Source organism: Salmo salar, chromosome 29 (genome assembly GCF_965601325.2).
Source record: "Salmo salar chromosome 29, fSalSal1, whole genome shotgun sequence".
In the NCBI taxonomy this organism is placed as follows: Eukaryota; Metazoa; Chordata; class Actinopteri; order Salmoniformes; family Salmonidae; genus Salmo; species Salmo salar.
This window is the reverse complement of record NC_138319.1, coordinates 34,861,029-34,880,686: the sequence shown is the minus strand read 5'-3', so window position 1 is coordinate 34,880,686 and position 19,658 is coordinate 34,861,029. Positions and strand designations below refer to the sequence as shown.

At 46.5% G+C, this 19,658-nt stretch overlaps 1 protein-coding gene across 1 annotated transcript in view; it reads right to left on the bottom strand.

Annotated features, from left to right (window-relative positions):
- Nucleotides 1-19,658, bottom strand: part of arhg4 (Rho guanine nucleotide exchange factor 4) — a 133,895-nt gene that overhangs the window by 83,253 nt on the left and 30,984 nt on the right. The window contains exon 2 of the mRNA XM_014181751.3: nucleotides 485-8,419. Within this exon, the coding sequence (XP_014037226.3) occupies nucleotides 485-8,419 (7,935 nt within the window). The remainder of the gene's footprint in view (nucleotides 1-484; nucleotides 8,420-19,658) is intronic.

Sequence of the window (19,658 nt, the reverse complement as noted above, 5' to 3'; positions counted from 1 at the left end):
TTATAACTGAAATAACTGACAACTAATACAACTGATAATAACTGATATATCAGTTATAATCAGGTATATCAGTTATCGGTTAATATCGGTTATTTCGGTTATTACGTTATTGTTGGTTGTATCGGTTATTCCGTTATTATTGGTTATTTCCGGTTGTATCGGTCATACCAGTTATTATCAGTTATATTAGTTATTTCAGCTGTATGAGTTATTAGTTATTTTGGTTGGTATCAGTTATCAGTTGTATCAGTTTTTTTGTTATTCCAAGTTATTATCGGTTATTTCAGTTATTTCAGTATTTTCAGTAAATTCTGTTATTGTCAGTTATTTATAGTTATTACCAGTTATTATTAGTTATTATCAGTTACACACAAGGCCATCCCTGCCTGCCATGGAGAATCTGCTTAACAAAACACATGCAATCCGTCAAACAAATGATAACAATGAGGCATTATAGCTTTGTTATCATATAGCTGTGCCTTACCTCAAACTGTTTGAAGAACATAGGAGTAAGCAGACTGTCCACTTCGCTGTCCTCCAATGGACTGAGTGAGGAGGAGCCTAACGGTCCTGCTCGGGGCTTCAGGGTCTTGGGCTTCTCTGGCGGGTCAGACAGGCCCTCTACACTGGCTGACTGGCCCATGAGGAGCAGGGACAGGACTGAGGCACGGCCAGAGGCAGTGGGGGGGTAGCAGATAGCCCTGTGCTGGGCAGCAGATCTGGGGCTGTGGGGCTTGGGGCTCATGGGTCTCAATGGTGTGTCTGGTGTAGCTGCCATGCTAGACGCTGTGCTCTCATAGGCTCCCCCTGGGGACCAGGACAGCTGATTGGCTAATGCAGCCAGGGAGGCGGGGCTCATGGGCAACAGGGGGCTGGATTCATTCGCGGGCGGAGCCTCAGAGTCTTGCGAGTACGGCGGGCCTGAGTCTGATAAGTTGATTGACAGGCCGTTGGGCGGGACTTTCCCTTTCCTCCTCTGGCCATCCAACTTGCAGCCCTGTGGGGTGTCGGCCTCGGCCATGCTGTGACTGTCCTGCAGGCCCCTCTTGGTGAGGGGGTCGGTGAGATTCAGAGCCTTGAGAGAGGAGGGGGACCCAGGGACACTGAGAGCTGAGCCTGAGGCCGAGCGGGATGCGTAGTCACTGTGGATCTGTCTGGGCGTTCTCAAACCCCCACCGTCCTCTAACTCGACCCCATCCCCGACCGGGACAGACAGGGTCCTCCTCACAAGCTCAGCCTCTTTGGCCCTCAGCCTCCTCAAGGACTGTTTGGCTCGCCCCACCTTCCCTTCACTCCCTGTCTCAACGCTCCCCTGCTCCTCCTCGTTCTCCTTATCCATGGAGCGAGACTCAAACAGGCTGGACAGGGACTTTTGGGCCTGGGCGATGCGCATGCGGAGGTTGGGGCTGTCTGAGCTCTTGCTCCTCTTGTAGCCGTGCAGGCCCTCGGGGGCCCGAGTGTGGTCGTGTCTGAGATCTCCGGGCTGGGAGGTCAGGGGGGAGTCTGGGCTGCTGGGCCCATCCCTGAAGAGCAGGCGGACGTGGCTGGAGCGAGGCGTGGAGGGGACGAAGCTGTAGTCCTCCTCCTCTGTCTCGTAGCAACCCACCGGACCGGACGAGAAGGCCTGCTGGACCGTCAAGAAGACACTGTCATCGTCTGAGGTGTCTCCCCCCTGTCCCCTATGTCCTCCCCTCAGCTCCCTTCCCAGGCCCAGGTCGGGTGAGTCCCAGGACGAGCTGTCCATCTTGGTGTTCTTCAGACTGTTCTTCTTCCTGAAAGAAGGCATCTTGGCGAAGACAGAGAACTTGGAGCTCCCCGCCCGGCCGCCTTTAGATTTGCTCTTCATGGGTTTGTGGAGGTTGGCGTTCCCCCCTGAGACAGGCAGGATGGACTCTTCCATCTCCTCACTGTTAGTGCTGGTGGTGTCAAAATCGTAGGACACAGAGGTGGAGGTGGGACTGGAGCATCTCTCGCTGCCCGAGGCGTCCTTCTCGTGTGGTAAGGTCATGACCCTGGGGTCATCGGGGTCAAAGGTCGACAAGACTAGCTGGTGCTCTGATGACTCGATACTGGACAAGTCCTCAGGGCGACACGACGACGGGCTGAAAGTGGGCACATAGGATATGATGATGTCACCAGACAGAAGAACAGTGCCTCTGTCCTCCTCAGTGGGCCTTATCCTAACAATCTTTCTCCACTCCTCATCTTCCTCATCTCCTGTCTCATCTTCCACTGTCCCAGAGTTGTCCAGGGAGTGGTCGGGATCAGCCTCTAGGATGGTTTCTAGGCTACTAAGGGAGAGCAGGTTGAGACTGACGTCAGGATAGGGGTACCTCACGATCCTCACCCCACAATCCTGCTGCAGGAGGGCAGGGTGAGAGCTGGTCTGGAGGTAGGAGCTGTATGAGCTGTCCTCAGTAAAAAAACTGTCCTCTAATCCTAAAGCCTCAGGTGAGTTGCTACACTCCTGTATGTCTCTGTCCCAGGGAGGCTTGGGGGATTGGTGGGGAATGGGCTGCTGGCCCTTCTTCTCCGCACTGTCCAATAGCAGGCTTCCGGTCTCCAGGTAGGAAGATAAGGGTTCAGAGAGGCCTGTTGGACTGTTTGCAACACAATTAGCCTCCCTACAGCCTGTAGTGTCTGTATGGTTAGAGATGTCTTCTCTCCAGTCTGTAGTGTCTGTATGGTTAGAGATGTCTCCTCTCCAGTCTGTATGGTTCTGATTAGGGGCGTCTCCGTAACCCTCTCTCTGAAGCCTCTCCAGCTCTTCCATCTCAGCCAGGCTGAAGTGACACTCACCCTCCAGCCAGGACACGGCTGAGTTGTCACTGCACCAGTAAGGGTGGTAGTCCACGAGGGACAGGAACTTCTCAGAGTCCTCAGGGGGGTCTTCAAGAGTGCTGTCCAGAGTCTCATTGGTGTCCCCCAGGAGGTTTGAGGTAAACGTTGTGGGCTCGGTTTTATCCCCACACTCCTTTGACCTGCTCTGGTGGGCTACCTTTATCTCTACCTCAGAGGACCACTGCTCTGGCACCTGGCCCCTCGTACAGAGAGACCCCGACCACAACCTTTCACTGGCCTTGGCGTGGTTGTTGGAGGACAGAGAAAGGATTGAGGGTGGCACAGGGCAGGGAGAGGGAGGCTCAGGGAACCTGTGGTGGATCTCTAGGTGATCCCGGCGGCTACGGACTTGTTCTTTACACACAGGAGAGTCTGTTCCCACGGTAACAGGGGAGTCTGTTCCCACGATAACAGGAGAGTCTGTTCCCACGATAACAGGAGAGTCTGTTCCCACGATAACAGGAGAGTCTGTTCCCACGATAACAGGAGAGTCTTTTCCCACGATAACAGGAGAGTCTGTTCCCACGATAACAGGAGAGTCTGTTCCCACGATAACAGGAGAGTCTGTTCCCACGATAACAGGAGAGTCTGTTCCCACGATAACAGGAGAGTCTGTTCCCACGATAACAGGAGAGTCTGTTCCCACGATAACAGGAGAGTCTGTTCCCACGATAACAGGAGAGTCTGTTCCCACGATAACAGGAGAGTCTGTTCCCACGATAACAGGAGAGTCTGTTCCCACGATAACAGGAGAGTCTGTTCCCACGATAACAGGAGAGTCTGTTCCCACGATAACAGGAGAGTCTGTTCCCACGATAAGAGGAGAGTCTGTTCCCACGATAAGAGGAGAGTCTGTTCCCACGATAAGAGGAGAGTCTGTTCCCACGATAACAGGAGAGAGTGTTCCCACGATAACAGGAGAGTCTGTTCCCACGATAACAGGAAAGTCTGTTCCCACGATAAGAGGAGAGTCTGTTCCCACGATAAGAGGAGAGTCTGTTCCCACGATAAGAGGAGAGTCTGTTCCCACGATAACAGGAGAGTCTGTTCTCACGATAACAGGAGAGTCTGTTCCCACGATAACAGGAAAGTCTGTTCCCACGATAAGAGGAGAGTCTGTTCCCACGATAAGAGGAGAGTCTGTTCCCACGATAAGAGGAGAGTCTGTTCCCACGATAACAGGGGAGTCTGTTCCCACGATAACAGGAGAGTCTGTTCCCACGATAACAGGAAAGTCCGCTCCCACAGTTATCTCTATCCTTTTCAGTGGTACAGCCTCCTGATCTAAGGCAGGGGGTTCTGTGCTGTCTCCCTGAAGAGGCTCAGTCTCTGTAGGTTGGGTTGACCCTTGGCCTATGTCACTAGAAACACCCTGTGTGCAGAGGTCAACATACAGATCACTAGTGATCTCTATGAAGACTCCTGTAGGACTATAGGGGAATATAGCGTCCTCCGTCTCCTCTGTGCTTGACAACCCAACATGGTTAGAGTCAGTGTCTGTATGGTCAGAGAACTCCGCTGTTATAACAGTGTTTGGCTGTGCTGATTCAGGGCAGGATGTGCTTTCTACTGCCTGCTTCTGTTGACTGTAAACATTACAATCTTCTTCTTCTTTCTCCTCCTCTCTCACCCCGGACAGGGAATGGGTTGGTCCTGTCCTGTCCTCACTAGTCGAGGTCTTTGATAACAGCTGTGAGTGTTCTGAGTCTTCTGATCCTGACTTGTCAGAGGGAGGTGGCCAGTCTATGTGGGGGAGGGAGTGTGGATGGGGGGGCAGGCATTCCTCACTCCACCTCACAGCGTCAGACTGGGGATGAGCAGAAGCAGGTTGGAGCTCTACGGAGGTGTAACCTTCCCCCAGCCAGCCCTCATCCCTCGTACTCTCCCCAGGTGAGTGCTCACTGTCCCTGGGTGTCTCTGTGCTGGAGTCCCCCTGGTCCTGGAGCTCAGGGATTAGGCCCTGGGTTTGAACGGCATCCTTCTTCAGGGGTCGTGAACTAATGCTCTGTGTTCGTATCTCTGTAATTCCTTCACCGCCTAGCCCAGGAGCTGGGACAGGTGAGGCTAACTGGGATTCCAATTGGTTGATCCCCTTCCTGTTTTGCGATGGTGAGTGAGACAGATCAGGTGACAGGATGTTGGAAAGAGGTATGGGCCCACGGGTGTCTAGCAAGGGAGGAAGTCCCACCTCTACAGTAAGTCCCTCCTCAAAAGGATGTCCAGCCTCCACAGACGACATGATTGAACAGATCCCATTCACCGTCTCCTCTGTCCCTGACGGTTCAGGTGGCTCTGCTGAGTTCCTGGTTGTGACACACACCTTGTGCTCTTCCTGGCAGTGGGCACATGATCCGCATGCTTCACCGTGAGTCTCTGTAGCACTGAGGAAGGCCTGAGGCTGGGTCTTTGTGACAGGTCCGTTGGGGATACCCACACATGGACTGGCTGAATGGACCTTCCCTGTGGTTTCTAAACTGTGTGGTGCTGGGTTGTATTTCACTGTGGTGGGAGGACTACTCCTCTCTGGCTCTGTGGTGGGTGGACTACTCCTCTCTCTCTCTGTGGTGGGTGGACTACTCCTCTCTGTCTCTGTGGTGGGTGGACTACTCCTCTCTGTGGTGGGAGGACTACTCCTCTCTGTGGTGAGAGGACTACTCCTCTCTGTGGTGGGTGGACTACTCCTCTCTGTGGTGGGTGGACTACTCCTCTCTGGCTCTGTGGTGGGTGGACTACTCCTCTCTGGCTCTGTGGTGGGAGGACTACTCCTCTCTGTCTCTGTGGTGGGAGGACTACTCCTCTCTGTCTCTGTGGTGGGTGGACTACTCCTCTCTGCCTCTGTGGTGGGTGGACTACTCCTCTCTGTCTCTGTGGTGGGAGGACTACTCCTCTCTGTGGTTGGTGGACTACTCCTCTCTGCCTCTGTGGTGGGAGGACTACTCCTCTCTGTGGTGGGTGGACTACTCCTCTCTGTCTCTGTGGTGGGTGGACTACTCCTCTCTGTCTCTGTGGTGGGTGGACTACTCCTCTCTGTCTCTGTGGTGGGAGGACTACTCCTCTCTGTGGTGGGTGGACTACTCCTCTCTGGCTCTGTGGTGGGTGGACTACTCCTCTCTGTCTCTGTGGTGGGTGGACTCCTCTCTGTCTCTGCGGTGGGTGGACTACTCCTCTCTGTGGTGGGTGGACTACTCCTCTCTGGCTCTGTGGTGGGTGGACTACTCCTCTCTGTCTCTGTGGTGGGAGAACTACTCCTCTCTGTGGTGGGTGGACTACTCCTCCCTGTCTCTGTGGTAGGTGGACTACTCCTCTCTGTCTCTGTGGTGGGTGGACTACTCCTCTCTGTCTCTGTGGTGGGAGGACTACTCCTCTCTGTCTCTGTGGTGGGAGGACTACTCCTCTCTGTCTCTGTGGTGGGTGGACTACTCCTCTCTGGCTCTGTGGTGGGTGGACTACTCATCTCTGTCTCTGTGGTGGGTGGACTACTCCTCTCTGTGGTGGGTGGACTACTCCTCTCTGTCTCTGTGGTGGGAGGACTACTCCTCTCTGTCTCTGTGGTGGGAGGACTACCCCTCTCTGTGGTGGGTGGACTACTCCTCTCTGTCTCTGTGGTGGGTGGACTACTCCTCTCTGTCTCTGTGGTGGGAGGACTACTCCTCTCTGTGGTGGGTGGACTACTCCTCTCTGTCTCTGTGGTGGGAGGACTACTCCTCTCTGTCTCTGTGGTGGGAGGACTACTCCTCTCTGTGGTGGGTGGACTACTCCTCTCTGGCTCTGTGGTGGGTGGACTACTCCTCTCTGGCTCTGTGGTGGGTGGACTCCTCTCTGTGTGTTGTGTGTCCATACACATGTTGTGTGTGAGTCTGCAGTGTGTGTCTGGTTTAGCTGTGGTGTGTGTGAGTCTGCAGTGTGTGTCTGGTTTGGCTGTGGTGTGTGTGAGTCTGCAGTGTGTGTCTGGTTTGGCTGTGGTGTGTGTGAGTCTGCAGTGTGTGTCTGGTTTAGCTGTGGTGTGTGTGAGTCTGCAGTGTGTGTCTGGTTTGGCTGTGGTGTGTGTGAGTCTGCAGTGTGTGTCTGGTTTGGCTGTGTTGTGTGTGTCTATGCAGTGTATCTCTGTTGTGTTGTTGGTGTCTATGCAGTGTATCTCTGTTGTGTTGTTGGTGTCTATGCAGTGTATCTCTGCAATGTGCTGGTTGTGTGCCATCTGTCTGCCGGTACTAGATGTATTCTGGCTGGCAAGGCTTACCTGCTCCGGGTGACTGCTGTGTATTTGTGAATTATGTTTCTCCACACTGTGCAGAGTGGACAGCAGATCTATATGTTGTATATCCATGCTATGTTGATTACATATCCCTGTGTTGGGTAACCCTGTGCTTTCTTTACCTGTTCTACCTGTGTTGGGTAACCCTGTGCTGTCTTTCCCTGTTCTACCTGTGTTGGGTAACCCTGTGCTTTCTTTACCTGTTCTACCTGTGTTGGGTAACCCTGTGCTCTCTTTCCCTGTTCTACCTGTGTTGGGTAACCCTGTGCTGTCTTTCCCTGTTCTACCTGTGTTGGGTAACCCTGTGCTTTCTTTACCTGTTCTACCTGTGTTGGGTAACCCTGTGCTGTCTTTCCCTGTTCTACCTGTGTTGGCTAACCCTGTGCTCTCTTTCCCTGTTCTACCTGTGTTGGCTAACCCTGTGCTGTCTTTCCCTGTTCTACCTGTGTTGGGTAACCCTGTGCTTTCTTTACCTGTTCTACCTGTGTTGGGTAACCCTGTGCTGTCTTTCCCTGTTCTACCTGTGTTGGGTAACCCTGTGCTTTCTTTCCCTGTTTTACCTGTGTTGGGTAACGCTGTGCACCATTTCTCTGTGCTGCTCTGCATTTGTGTCTCTGTGCTGTTTCTCTGTGTAAAAATTTCTGTGCTTTGTGAGATGTCGAGCTGGTGTCCGGCTGGGTAATCCTGTCTGTGGGACTCTGTCTGGTGTATTAGTGTTTTCTGATTACCTGTGCTTTGTGTGACATGAACCTCTGTACTGACTTTCTCTGTGCTATGCTGGGTTTCTGTCTCTGTGCTGTGCTTGTGTCGCTTCTTCTCTGTGAGCTTCTCTGTGCTGTGTTGTTGGTTATGAATCTCTATGCTGTATTTCTCTGTGTTTATGTATGTGTTTGTTATCTCTGTGTTGCAACGCTGACTGTGTGCTGTATCTGTGCTGGGCTGTTTCTCTGTGCTTGGTCTGCATACGTGAGTCTCTGTGCTGTGGTTATGATGGCTCCTCTCTGCTGTGTGTCTGGCTCTACAGTGCCCAGCGGTGTGGAAGCTGCTGTTGTTCCATCCCGTGTGTACGTCCTCCACCCCCAGTACGGCAGACAGAGAGTCCTCGCTGCTGTCCCCGCTCAGTTCCCACAGCGTGTCACTGTTCCATGAATACGAGTTAAAGTACTCCTCCGACGAGGTGATGTCACTCCCACCACCGCTCCACTTCCTCGCCTCGTCCTGGCTCCAGTCTTGGGGGTCGCCGGGTCCCAAATCCCCCTCCTCCACCTCTAATTGTAATCCCCCTGTGTTCTGCAGTCCCTCCGAGTCCTCAAGAGCTTCCCGGGTCTGCAGAGAGAAAAAAAGAAGAGAGATATAAATCAATGAAGGAGTAACTTAACACTGCTAAGAGTCTGATAGCGATAAGATGATCTTGTAGAGGCTCAGATAACTCTGTATACAACACAGTGCCTTCAGTAAATCAGAGAGAGATATAACGTCAGGCCCTGGTGCCTTCAGTAAATCAGAGAGAGATATAACATCAGGCCCTGGTGCGTTCAGTAAATCAGAGAGAGATATAACGTCAGGCCCTGGTGTGTTCAGTAAATCAGAGAGAGATATAACGTCAGGCCCTGGTGTGTTCAGTAAATCAGAGAGAGATATAACGTCAGGCCCTGGTGTGTTCAGTAAATCAGAGAGAGATATAACGTCAGGCCCTGGTGTGTTCAGTAAATCAGAGAGAGATATAACGTCAGGCCCCGGTGCGTTCAGTAAATCAGAGAGAGATATAGCGTCAGGCCCTGGTGTGTTCAGTAAATCAGAGAGAGATATAACGTCAGGCCCCGGTGTGTTCAGTAAATCAGAGAGAGATATAACGTCAGGCCCTGGTGTGTTCAGTAAATCAGAGAGAGATATAACGTCAGGCCCTGGTGTGTTCAGTAAATCAGAGAGAGATATAACGTCAGGCCCTGGTGTGTTCAGTAAATCAGAGAGAGATATAACGTCAGGCCCTGGTGTGTTCAGTAAATCAGAGAGAGATATAACGTCAGGCCCTGGTGCGTTCAGTAAATCAGAGAGAGATATAGCGTCAGGCCCTGGTGTGTTCAGTAAATCAGAGAGAGATATAACGTCAGGCCCCGGTGTGTTCAGTAAATCAGAGAGAGATATAACGTCAGGCCCCGGTGTGTTCAGTAAATCAGAGAGAGATATAACATCAGGCCCTGGTGTGTTCAGTAAATCAGAGAGAGATATAACGTCAGGCCCCGGTGTGTTCAGTAAATCAGAGAGAGATATAACGTCAGGCCCCGGTGTGTTCAGTAAATCAGAGAGAGATATAACATCAGGCACTGGGAAGGTACAGTTGACTAGGAGCCTGGCATAAAAATGTTTCTCTCTAATTACTGTCATAACATCTCCTCCACCTGGGAAAATCTGTCAGAGGACAAATAATGGATCTATCTACATACACTACGTGGACAAAAGTATGTGGACACCCGTTCGTCGAACATCTCATTCCAAAATCATGGGCATTAATATGGAGTTGTTCCCCCTTTGGCTGCTATAACAACCTCCTCTCTTCTGGAAAGGCTTTCCACTAGATGTTGTAACATTGCTGTGGGGACTTGCTTCCATTCAGCCACAGCATTAGTGAGGTCGGACACTGATGTTGGGCGATTAGGCCTGGCTCGCGGTCGGTGTTCAAATTCATCTCAAAGGTGATCAACGGGGTTGAGGTCAGGGCTCTGTGCAAGCAGTCAAGTTCTTCCACACAGATCTCAAAAAAACATTCCTGTATGGACCTCATTTTGTGCACGGGGGCATTGCAATGCTGAAACAGGAAAGGGCCTTCCTCAAACTGTTGCCACAAAGTTGGAAGCACAGAATTGTCTAGAATGTCATTGTGGGGTCCTAGCCTGAACCATGAAAAACAGCCCCAGACCATTATTCCTCCTCCACCAAGTTTTACAGTTGGCACTATGCATTCGGGCAGGTAGCGTTCTCTTGGCATCCGCCTAACCCAGATTCGTCCATTGGACTGCCAGATGGTGAAGCGTTATTCATCACTCCAGAGAATGTGTTTCCACTGCTCCAGTCCAATGGCGGAAGCTTTACACCACTCCAACTGACGCTTCGCGCATGGTGACCTCACAGGCTGACCACACCGCTCTCGTCGTGTGCGCGAGTGTTGCAAAATAAATTTAGAAATCTATGTTATTCAAGTATTGCACCCACACTGCTCGCGCGCGTCAACTTTGCCCAGGGCAAAATTTTTTTTATAAATTACTGAAAAAATATATATATAAAATAAAAAGGTGCATTAAAAAATAAAAAAAATAAATCACACCATATATAGAACACACCATATATATCTCTATAAATATATATATATATATATAAATAATATATATATAAATAATATTTAAATAAATATATATATATATATATATATATATAAATAATATTTAAATAAAATACATTTATAAAAAAAATAAATAGAAATCAGTTCTATTTCTGACACAGATCGCGCTGCAAGTCCTGCCTCTGCCATCTCCTCATTGGTTTATAGGAGCAGGTACCCACATCTCCTCATTGGTTATACCCACATGGGTGACTGAAAGACGAACGAGGTCAGTGGTGGTAATGCACCTAATTTATGAAAGTTGCCAATCGCAATAAAAAGTAAAGAGAAGAAAAAGCCTGGAAGGAAGAGAGATGACTAGAAACGATTCATTTGAACGTTTATGTGTGAATTAATTGGCGGAGTAGAGGACCTTGTGCATTTCAGGTAAAATAACAACTCAATGTTTATATCCCAGGACAAATTAGCTAGCAACAGCAAGCTAACTAGCTAAATTGACATAAATGTTTAATGCTTTTCGATCTGTCCCCAAATTAATATAATTGGTTCAGAGTTTGTTCTGATATTTTAACCTGCATGTCGTGATCGCGTTTGGTGTGGGGGGACAAAATAAATTTATGCACGATGGCGTACGTGCGCAGCCGGTTTGGGTTCCGTGTTAGGCTTGTGTATGGCTGCTCGGCCATGGAAACGGTAGTGAGTGTTGCAACCGAGGACAGACGATTTACGTGCTACGTGCTTCGGCAAGCGTGGACCTATTCTGTGAGCTTGTGTGGCCTACCACTTCGCTGCTGAGTCATTGTTGCTCCTAGACGTTTCCACTTCATAATACCAACACGTACAGCTGACCGGGGCAGCTCTAGCAGGGCAGAAACTTGACGAACTGACTTGTTTGAAAGGTGGCATCTTATGACGGTAGCCATTCTACTGCCAATGTTTGTCTATGGAGATCGCATGGCTGTGTGCTTGATTTTTATACACCTGTCAGCAACGGGTGTGGCTGAAATAGCCGAATCCACTAATTTGAAGGGGTGTCCACATACTTTTGGCCATGTAGTGTAACAATTACTGCAGAAGCCACTACACATCCATATTAAAGGTTTGAACACACGGCTGTGTAGGCGGTCTCCCTCTCTCAAACCCCCTCTCATTCAATCTACATTTACATTCTACAAACATACTGTGTAAAGGCAATTTAAGTTAAAAATTTACAATCACTTTCTCTGTTAAAAACTGCAAAAGTTAACAAGACAGTAGTTACCAAGATGAAGCCATCGCTAATGTCACACACACGCTAAAGATAAGGCTGAAGTAAACCCGCTAAAGATAAGGCTGAAGTAAACACGCTAAAGATAAGGCTGAAGTAAACACGCTAAAGATAAGGCTGAAGTAAACACGCTGAAGATAAGGCTGAAGTAAACATGCTGAAGATAAGGCTGAAGATGAGGCTGAAGATAAGGCTGAAGATATGGCTGAAGATATGGCTGAAGATATGGCTGAAGATATGGCTGAAGATATGGCTGAAGATAAGGCTGTAGATAAGGCTAAACAGAAAGATTTCCTGAGCCGTAACTTACGCTCCCGAGTCCAACAATCACAGCTGTTTCCACCACCACAGTGTAGAGGCTTGCAATAACCCAGCTGAGCACTGCTCCCATGGCCCCTCACACACAATGGAACACACTATGACATACACTCATCCGTACAGTCCTCTGTACACTCCTCCGTCCCTCACGCCTTCACTCTACACCGCCCGTTCTTCCCTCTCCTCTCCTCCTCTCCTCTCTTCTCCCTCCACTTTTTGTCTCTTGGTCTATCTTCCATCACCTATCCTCCTGAGTAAGCCGCAGAGCCCTGTGAAGGGGGGATGAAGGTGAGGTGGAGGAGGCTGGGTCTTAGATTACAGGGACGTCACTCTTCCTCTCCGTAAGGACTTGGGCTACCCGCGGCGACCCGCCCTGAGAAATAGAGGGGCGAGTCCCAAAACAGACGACAGAAGGTACGGCTAGAGGAGTGCCACTGCCTCTTGAACGGCTGAATATAAAGACACTTGTAGCAGTTAGACTAATCTGCCCTGGCTGTGGAGGCGGGGCAGGAAATCACACCAATGAGACAAGACACTAAGAAGCCAGGCAGCTTTATAAATAGATCTGGAACCATGATGGACAAACTCAATGCATGATTGCACACAATCTGACAGACAGTAGGACTGACTACTTAAATACGTACTTTACCTAACTACACTCTAACCAACTGATTATATTAATACATACAATATGTAACTACACTCTAACCATGTTAATACATACAATACCTAACTACACTCTAACCATGTTAATACATACAATACCTAACTACACTCCAACTGACTATATTAATACATACAATACCTAACTACACTCTAACCAACTGACTATGTAAATACATACAATACCTAACTACACTCTAACCAACTGACTATATTAATACATACAATACCTAACTACACTCTAACCAACTGACTATATTAATACATACAATACCTAACTACACTCTAACCAACTGACTATATTAATACATACAATGCCTAACTACACTCTAACCATGTTAATACATACAATACCTAACTACACTCTAACCATGTTAATACATACAATACCTAACTACACTCTAACCAACAGACTATGTTAATACATACAATACCTAACTACACTCTAACCAACAGACTATGTAAATACATACAATACCTAACTACACTCTAACCATGTTAATACATACAATACCTAACTACACTCTAACCAACTGACTATGTACATAGACAGCCCCTGCCAAAAGCTTTCATCTCAACTTTGGTATGAACAACGTAAACAAAGAACAGCTATGTACACTACCAGTCAAAGGTGGATAAACCTACTCAATGGTTTTTCGTTATTTTTACTATTTTCTACATTGTAGAGTGTGCAAAGTGGTCATCAAGGGGTGACTACTTTTAAAAATCTAAAATATATTATGGTTTGTTTAACACTTCTTTGGTTGCTACATGATTCCATATGTGTTATTTCATAGTTTTGATGTCTTCACTATTATTCTACAATGTAGAAATTAGTAAAAATAAAGAGAAACCCTTGAATGAGTAGGTGTGTCCAAACTTTTGACTGGTACTGTATGTTTTTCAACTCTGCTGTGATGTTTCAACAAAGTTCTGAACCTTTCTATTGTCATAGCTTTTAAAAAAATATTTTTTTTACTAGTATTATTATTTTATTGATTGACTATGACTTTTTAAATCACTCAGCAGTGCCATTTGCAGAGTTAGCTCCAGGTAAATGTTGCAATTCTTCAGCCATTCATGAACCTGCGACCAAAAACAAGCTACATATTTGACCCGTTTCAGGAAACTAGGCGCAAGTCGCAAGTCACAACTTCACAGGAGAGCCATTTGAATGTTTTTTTTATTTTGTAATTTTTTATCAAAATGCAACATATGAACTTTCATGTGCCTTAATAACGAACTTGTATGCCATTTGTAAATATGAATACAATTGTTAAATTACGAGCCTTGTTGGTTAAGCCACAGAAAAAGTGAGCAACCTTCCCACTAGCCATGGTTGGCTAAGATAATGAGTGGACTGGACATGCCGAGAGAGGATTTCGGATTGGTCTGTGATATATAAGGCTTCTGTCTATTTGAGCTGGTCAGTCTGTGTTGGTAATCCTGTTGAACACGGCTTTTTAAAAAATGTATTGTGTAGTGGAGCTGCATAAGTGTGGCTCTTCACTTTCTGGAGGACCGAGTTTTGAAATCAGTGGAATTAGTGTATGATAGCTAAAGAGAAGGAGAAAACACCTGTCTCTGGATTACATCTTCAAACTAAGGTCAACCGTGGCATGGCATCCGTGACAGGGAGATGCGTCCATCATGCATGATGAAGTATAAGGGTAAGATAGTCTAGCATTAGCTAGCTGCATTTTCAGATATTACACATTTCTGATTTTGACAGAAAGTGGTTTCATTTCAAGCTAAAGTGTACTGTTAGCTAGGTAGCTAACGTTAGCTGGCTGGCTCCCTAGCTAGCGTTACATGTATGACGTTATTATTTGTATCCCAGAATTGTTTGCGTTGCTAGTTAGAGCCCAATGTTAGCTAGCTAACATTGAACCTGGTTGGTTAGCTTCCAGCAGATTCATGCAGGGTAGTAACGACACGATTTGTGATCTTACACATTGTTTACCTAGCTAGCTAGCTAGCTACATGTCTTAAGCTAAAGTGTACAACACCCATTGAATATGGCCGGTGTCAGTAAATGTCAGCAAAAAAGCATAATGAAATTGTTGTAGACAAAGAGGAGTTCTTCACTAGATACCAAAACATTCAAAGGCCATTTTCTCAAAATTGAGTTTACAAGTTTATCAACTTTCAAAGCAGAATGACTTTCCCATTGTTCCTCAAAAATGCAGTATATGATATACCATTTTGTAGCTATGAGTCTCTACTTTTATCCAATGTAAAAAAAACATTACAAATGTTGCTACATAAGACAGAATCCAGGTGGTGAGTCACATTTGAACAGTACCAAAACAAATGATCTAATGATTCTGTCTCTTCGCTGCAAAATCTGCAGAGTTGGGATGGTTGTATCCCACGTATAATAATTTAAATAGAAAAACAAAGTTTGAATCCAGCTTTGTTTTGTGTATCAGTTCATAAACCGTGTCATGACGTTGGCCTGTGGGTAAGGTTTATGACCCCCCCCATAAATACCTTTCTCCCTTCCCCTCTCTTTCTGACCCTACTGAAGGACTTGAATAGCCTGTGTTAAATATAGAGAGTCTGGGAACATCAAACAAATGGGGAAAAGGAACCATATTTTGGTAATAAAACCAGTTGGAAATATCCTTGGGAACGTAATGAGTATGTATGTCAGTTCGGTTGTCATCTGAGACATTATGACTGATGACAGGACGACATAAACTATACCTGAGAAAGTATACACCCTCTAGTTATCAGAGTAACATGGAATTGTTATGCAATTGAAATGTTTGATATTGAAATTGTTTGTTAGGAGATTAAATGTAATTTTAGCTTCCAAATGAGAGAATTGGGTTTTCATAAGGAAAGTGCCCTGCTTGATCAGTGGCCCACCCCTGTGAAGAGACAGGGGTTATAAACGATGAAACACATCCTTCCCCCTCTCCACTATATAAGCCTTTGACGAAAAGATAACCACATGCTCCAGTACGTGAGGTCTGCAGCCTCTACGTTAGAAGGACACACGTCAAGTACAGAACTAAGCCAACCTCGGCATGAGCTTTGGTGGCGAATGGTATGAACTTTGATCTTATTCACTACAGAAGTGATACTTCCTAGCCGTTGAGTTAGCAGCGGCCGCTGTAGACGGGGGCTAGGAAAGGACGGACGACGGATCCAGTCTAACAGACAGACAAAGATACCACCACGTATCCAATTTACCACCAGAGACATTCTTCCGAGGACAGGAAGATCTGTTGGCCAACCCGGCCAGCATCTACGACCAATCTACCGAAGCGCAGCTCAGAGTAAATATTTATTGCATTTTCCTTTTCCAAATGGGCGGTAATTTAGAATGCATAAGATAATGTATTTACGATAGCATAGCTGCTGTTTCTTTGTTCCTAAGTCTTCCCGCTCTTTCATTCAAGCCCAACCCCCTTTCCTTTGTGTAACCAGCCATCATGTATGACATCATTTGTATTCGGTGTATTTGTAATTCTGTGTGATTAGTTTAGGTATTTTGTAAATAAATAATTAAACCCAATTTTGTATTGCTGATTCAACTTGTTAGCCAGCGTTCGTGAAGATAGCCAAGAATTTACAACTTTCATTATGAGACTGAAAATAAGATAAGGGTTAATATTGACTGCTATCGATGTAAAATATGACTAAGTATTTTAAGAGTTTATTCGGAAGATAACGGCTCTATAAACGTTCTTCCGTGGTGCCCCGACTTTCTAGTTAATTACATTTACATGATTAGCTTAATCAGGTAATATTAATTACAGAGAAAGGATTTTATAGGTTAGCATGTCATATCACTTAATCCGGCATAGCCAAAGACACGACAACCGTGTGCCATGGAATCGGTAAATTGAAAATAACTTCCAAACTATTTTGCAATCTATATGGCACAGCTGTCAACCTTTTGGTCCTTAAAAGAAACTGGTATACTTTTTTTGTATCACAATTTTCTTTAACCAATTTTGGTCTTTAATGCAGGGCAGATGGACAAGTTCCTTACTTCCCCCCCCCTTCCACTTTCCTCTTCCATTTTTGCAGTAATGCTGCAATTAGTTGGTTGTTATTTTGAGCAGAGCAGACGTTTTTTGTATATTTTTGTTAGCTGCATGTGTGACATAACTCCACCTCCATTTATGATATAATTTACAAAGATTATACCGTTTTTTTAAATTAATTAGTATTTTTGAGTTTAACCATAATATTTGTTGTAATATTTGTTCTGTCTTTTCTGGTGGATTAAACTGAAATTGCGACCAACATTCTATGGTTTGTTTTAAAAATAGCGATATTTTGGAGATAATTTAATTTTCAAATAACCGAAAGTGAGAGGTTGTAATCTGAATAAAGGAAAGAAGGCCATTCTTGAACATGGGGTGAGACATTCTAACTAATCTGCTAGAGAACCCGTTCAGATTTAAGTATAACTTTTGTATGACTGAAGTAAGAGGGCTAATGCTTTAATATTTAATAATGTTAGCCCTCCAAATTCATATTCATTATATAAATAGGCCCGTTTAATTTGGTCTGTCTTGCCGTTCCAAATAAAATTGAATATCTTTTGCTCATATAATTTAAAAAAAAACTAGTCGCTAGGTGTAGGCAAGGCCATATGCAAATAGATCAACTGGGATATGACTAAAGAGTTAATCAGGGTGATTGTTCCACAAATAGACAGGTATTTTCCTTTCCACAGTAGCAAGATCTTAACTATTTTTGCTAACTTTCTATTAAAATGTATTGTAATGAGAATTTCTTTCTTTCAGGATATGAATGCGAGTATGCCCACTTCACCTTCAGACAATTTTATTGGTAAACTACACGGTAATGTAAAAGTTATATTTTTTAGTGATCCAATACATAATATTGCACATTTATCATAATTTGGTCGTAATCCAGAGAGGCTAGAAAAATTATCTAGATCCTCTGAGTCTAGGGAGGGATCCAAAATGTGGATTTAAAAGTAAACATGAATCGTCCGCATACAATGACACCTTTGTTTTTAAGCCCTGGATTTCTAGCCACTTTATATTATTGTTGGATCTGATTTTAATAGCTAACATTTCATTGGCCACAATAAATAGATATGCCGATAGTGGACAACCTTGTTTTGCTCATCTGGACAGTTTAATACTTCCTGAGAAGTATCCATTATTTACTATTTTACACCTAGGGTTACTATACATAACTTTAACCCATTGTGTAAGAGATTCTCCAAAATTGAAATATTCCAGGCATTTATATATAAATTCCAGTCGTGCTTATTCAAAAGCCTTTTCAAAATCAGCTATGAATAACATTCCTGGTTTCAACAGATTCTTCATAGTGTTCTATTGTTTCCAGTACTTGTCTTATATTATCTCCAATGTATCGCCCATGTAAAAAACCTGTCTGATGAGGATGAATAATATCTGACAATGCCTTTTTAATTCTAATGCTATGCACTTTGCTAGAATTTTGTAATGTTTAAGGGGCCTCCAATTTTTTTTTAAAGGGAATGGATCTTTATATTTATAACGTCTGCTTCCAACTCACTCTGATCACCTGTTCACACACCTGTATGTCATTTACACACACTATTTAGTTCAGTTCTTTGCACCCCATCATTGTGAAGTATTGTTTGTTTTGATACACATTCTATTCGGAGCCCTGTTAATTTCCATCTTAGTCCTCCCGTGTATCATAGTTTTTGGCCATTCTCACAAACAACGCCTTTTTGCCTATTCCCTGCCTGTACTTTTGCCTATTGGATTTCCTGTTATCAACATCTTGCCTGATCTCCTGTACTATGTTATTAGCCTTTCCTATGCCTGTACTGTTACCTTCTTGGAGCCCCTGTGTATGACCTTCTGCCTGCCCCTGGACCCAGCTACCTGCCTTCTTCTGTGGTCCTTTACAATTAAATACCTGCTGTGCCCTGCGCTTGAAACCGGGCTCTCTGTCTCCCATCGTATTCATTACAGAATACCTCACCAAAAATAACAGATGGATTCAACGGAGCTGCAGCTACGTCTGACCCGACAGGAGGAATGAATCGATGAACTCTGCAACCTCCTGCGCCAGTCTATTCCTGCTTCACCGATATCAGGTGCCACTGCCTCCTCTCGTTCATCTCCCCCATATTCATGCCTAATAAATACGACGGCTCCACAGGGAAATGTCAAGGATTTCTCATGAAACGTAACCTGTACATAGATCATCACCCCGCTGACGCAGACAGGGTGGACTTCGTCATCTCCTTACTCACAGGCAAAGCTCTGGATTGGGTTACAGCCCTGTGGGCCGCTCAAAGTTCTGATCGGGAGTTACAGACCGAACTGGCCTGCAGAGGAGATTTAACGGACCTAAACCAATACATCCGGATGTCAATATCCATGGGCAACCTACTGGTGGACTGCAGACCTATTCAGTTGCCCATGGCCTGTGAGTCTTCCACGCCTGTCTCTCGTCCACCACGGTCTAATAGCCCCGAACACATGCAACTCGGCCGCGCCCCTCTTTCACGCCTGCTGAGAGACTCCGGAGGTTACGTGAAACCCTGTTCCTCTATTGTGGAGAGAGTAACCGCCTACTCAATAGCTGTCTGATTCACCCCCCCACGAAGGGGTGACCACAACCCCCCCCACGAAGGGGTGGCCACAACCCCCCCCACGAAGGGGTGACCAACCAACCCCCCACGAAGGGGTGACCACAACCCCCCCCCACGAAGGGGTGACCACAACCCCCCCCACGAAGGGGTGACCACAACCCCCCCCTTATGAAGGGGTGACCACAACCCCCCCACGAAGGGGTGACCACAACCCCCCCCCACGAAGGGGTGACCAACCAACCCCCCATGAAGGGGTGCCCTCCACCCCCTCATGAAGGGGTGACCACAACCCCCCCCCCCCCCCCCCACACGAAGGGGTGACCACAACCCCCCCCCCCCCCCCCCCCCCCCCCACGAAGGGGTGACCACAACCCCTCCACTTCCGCTC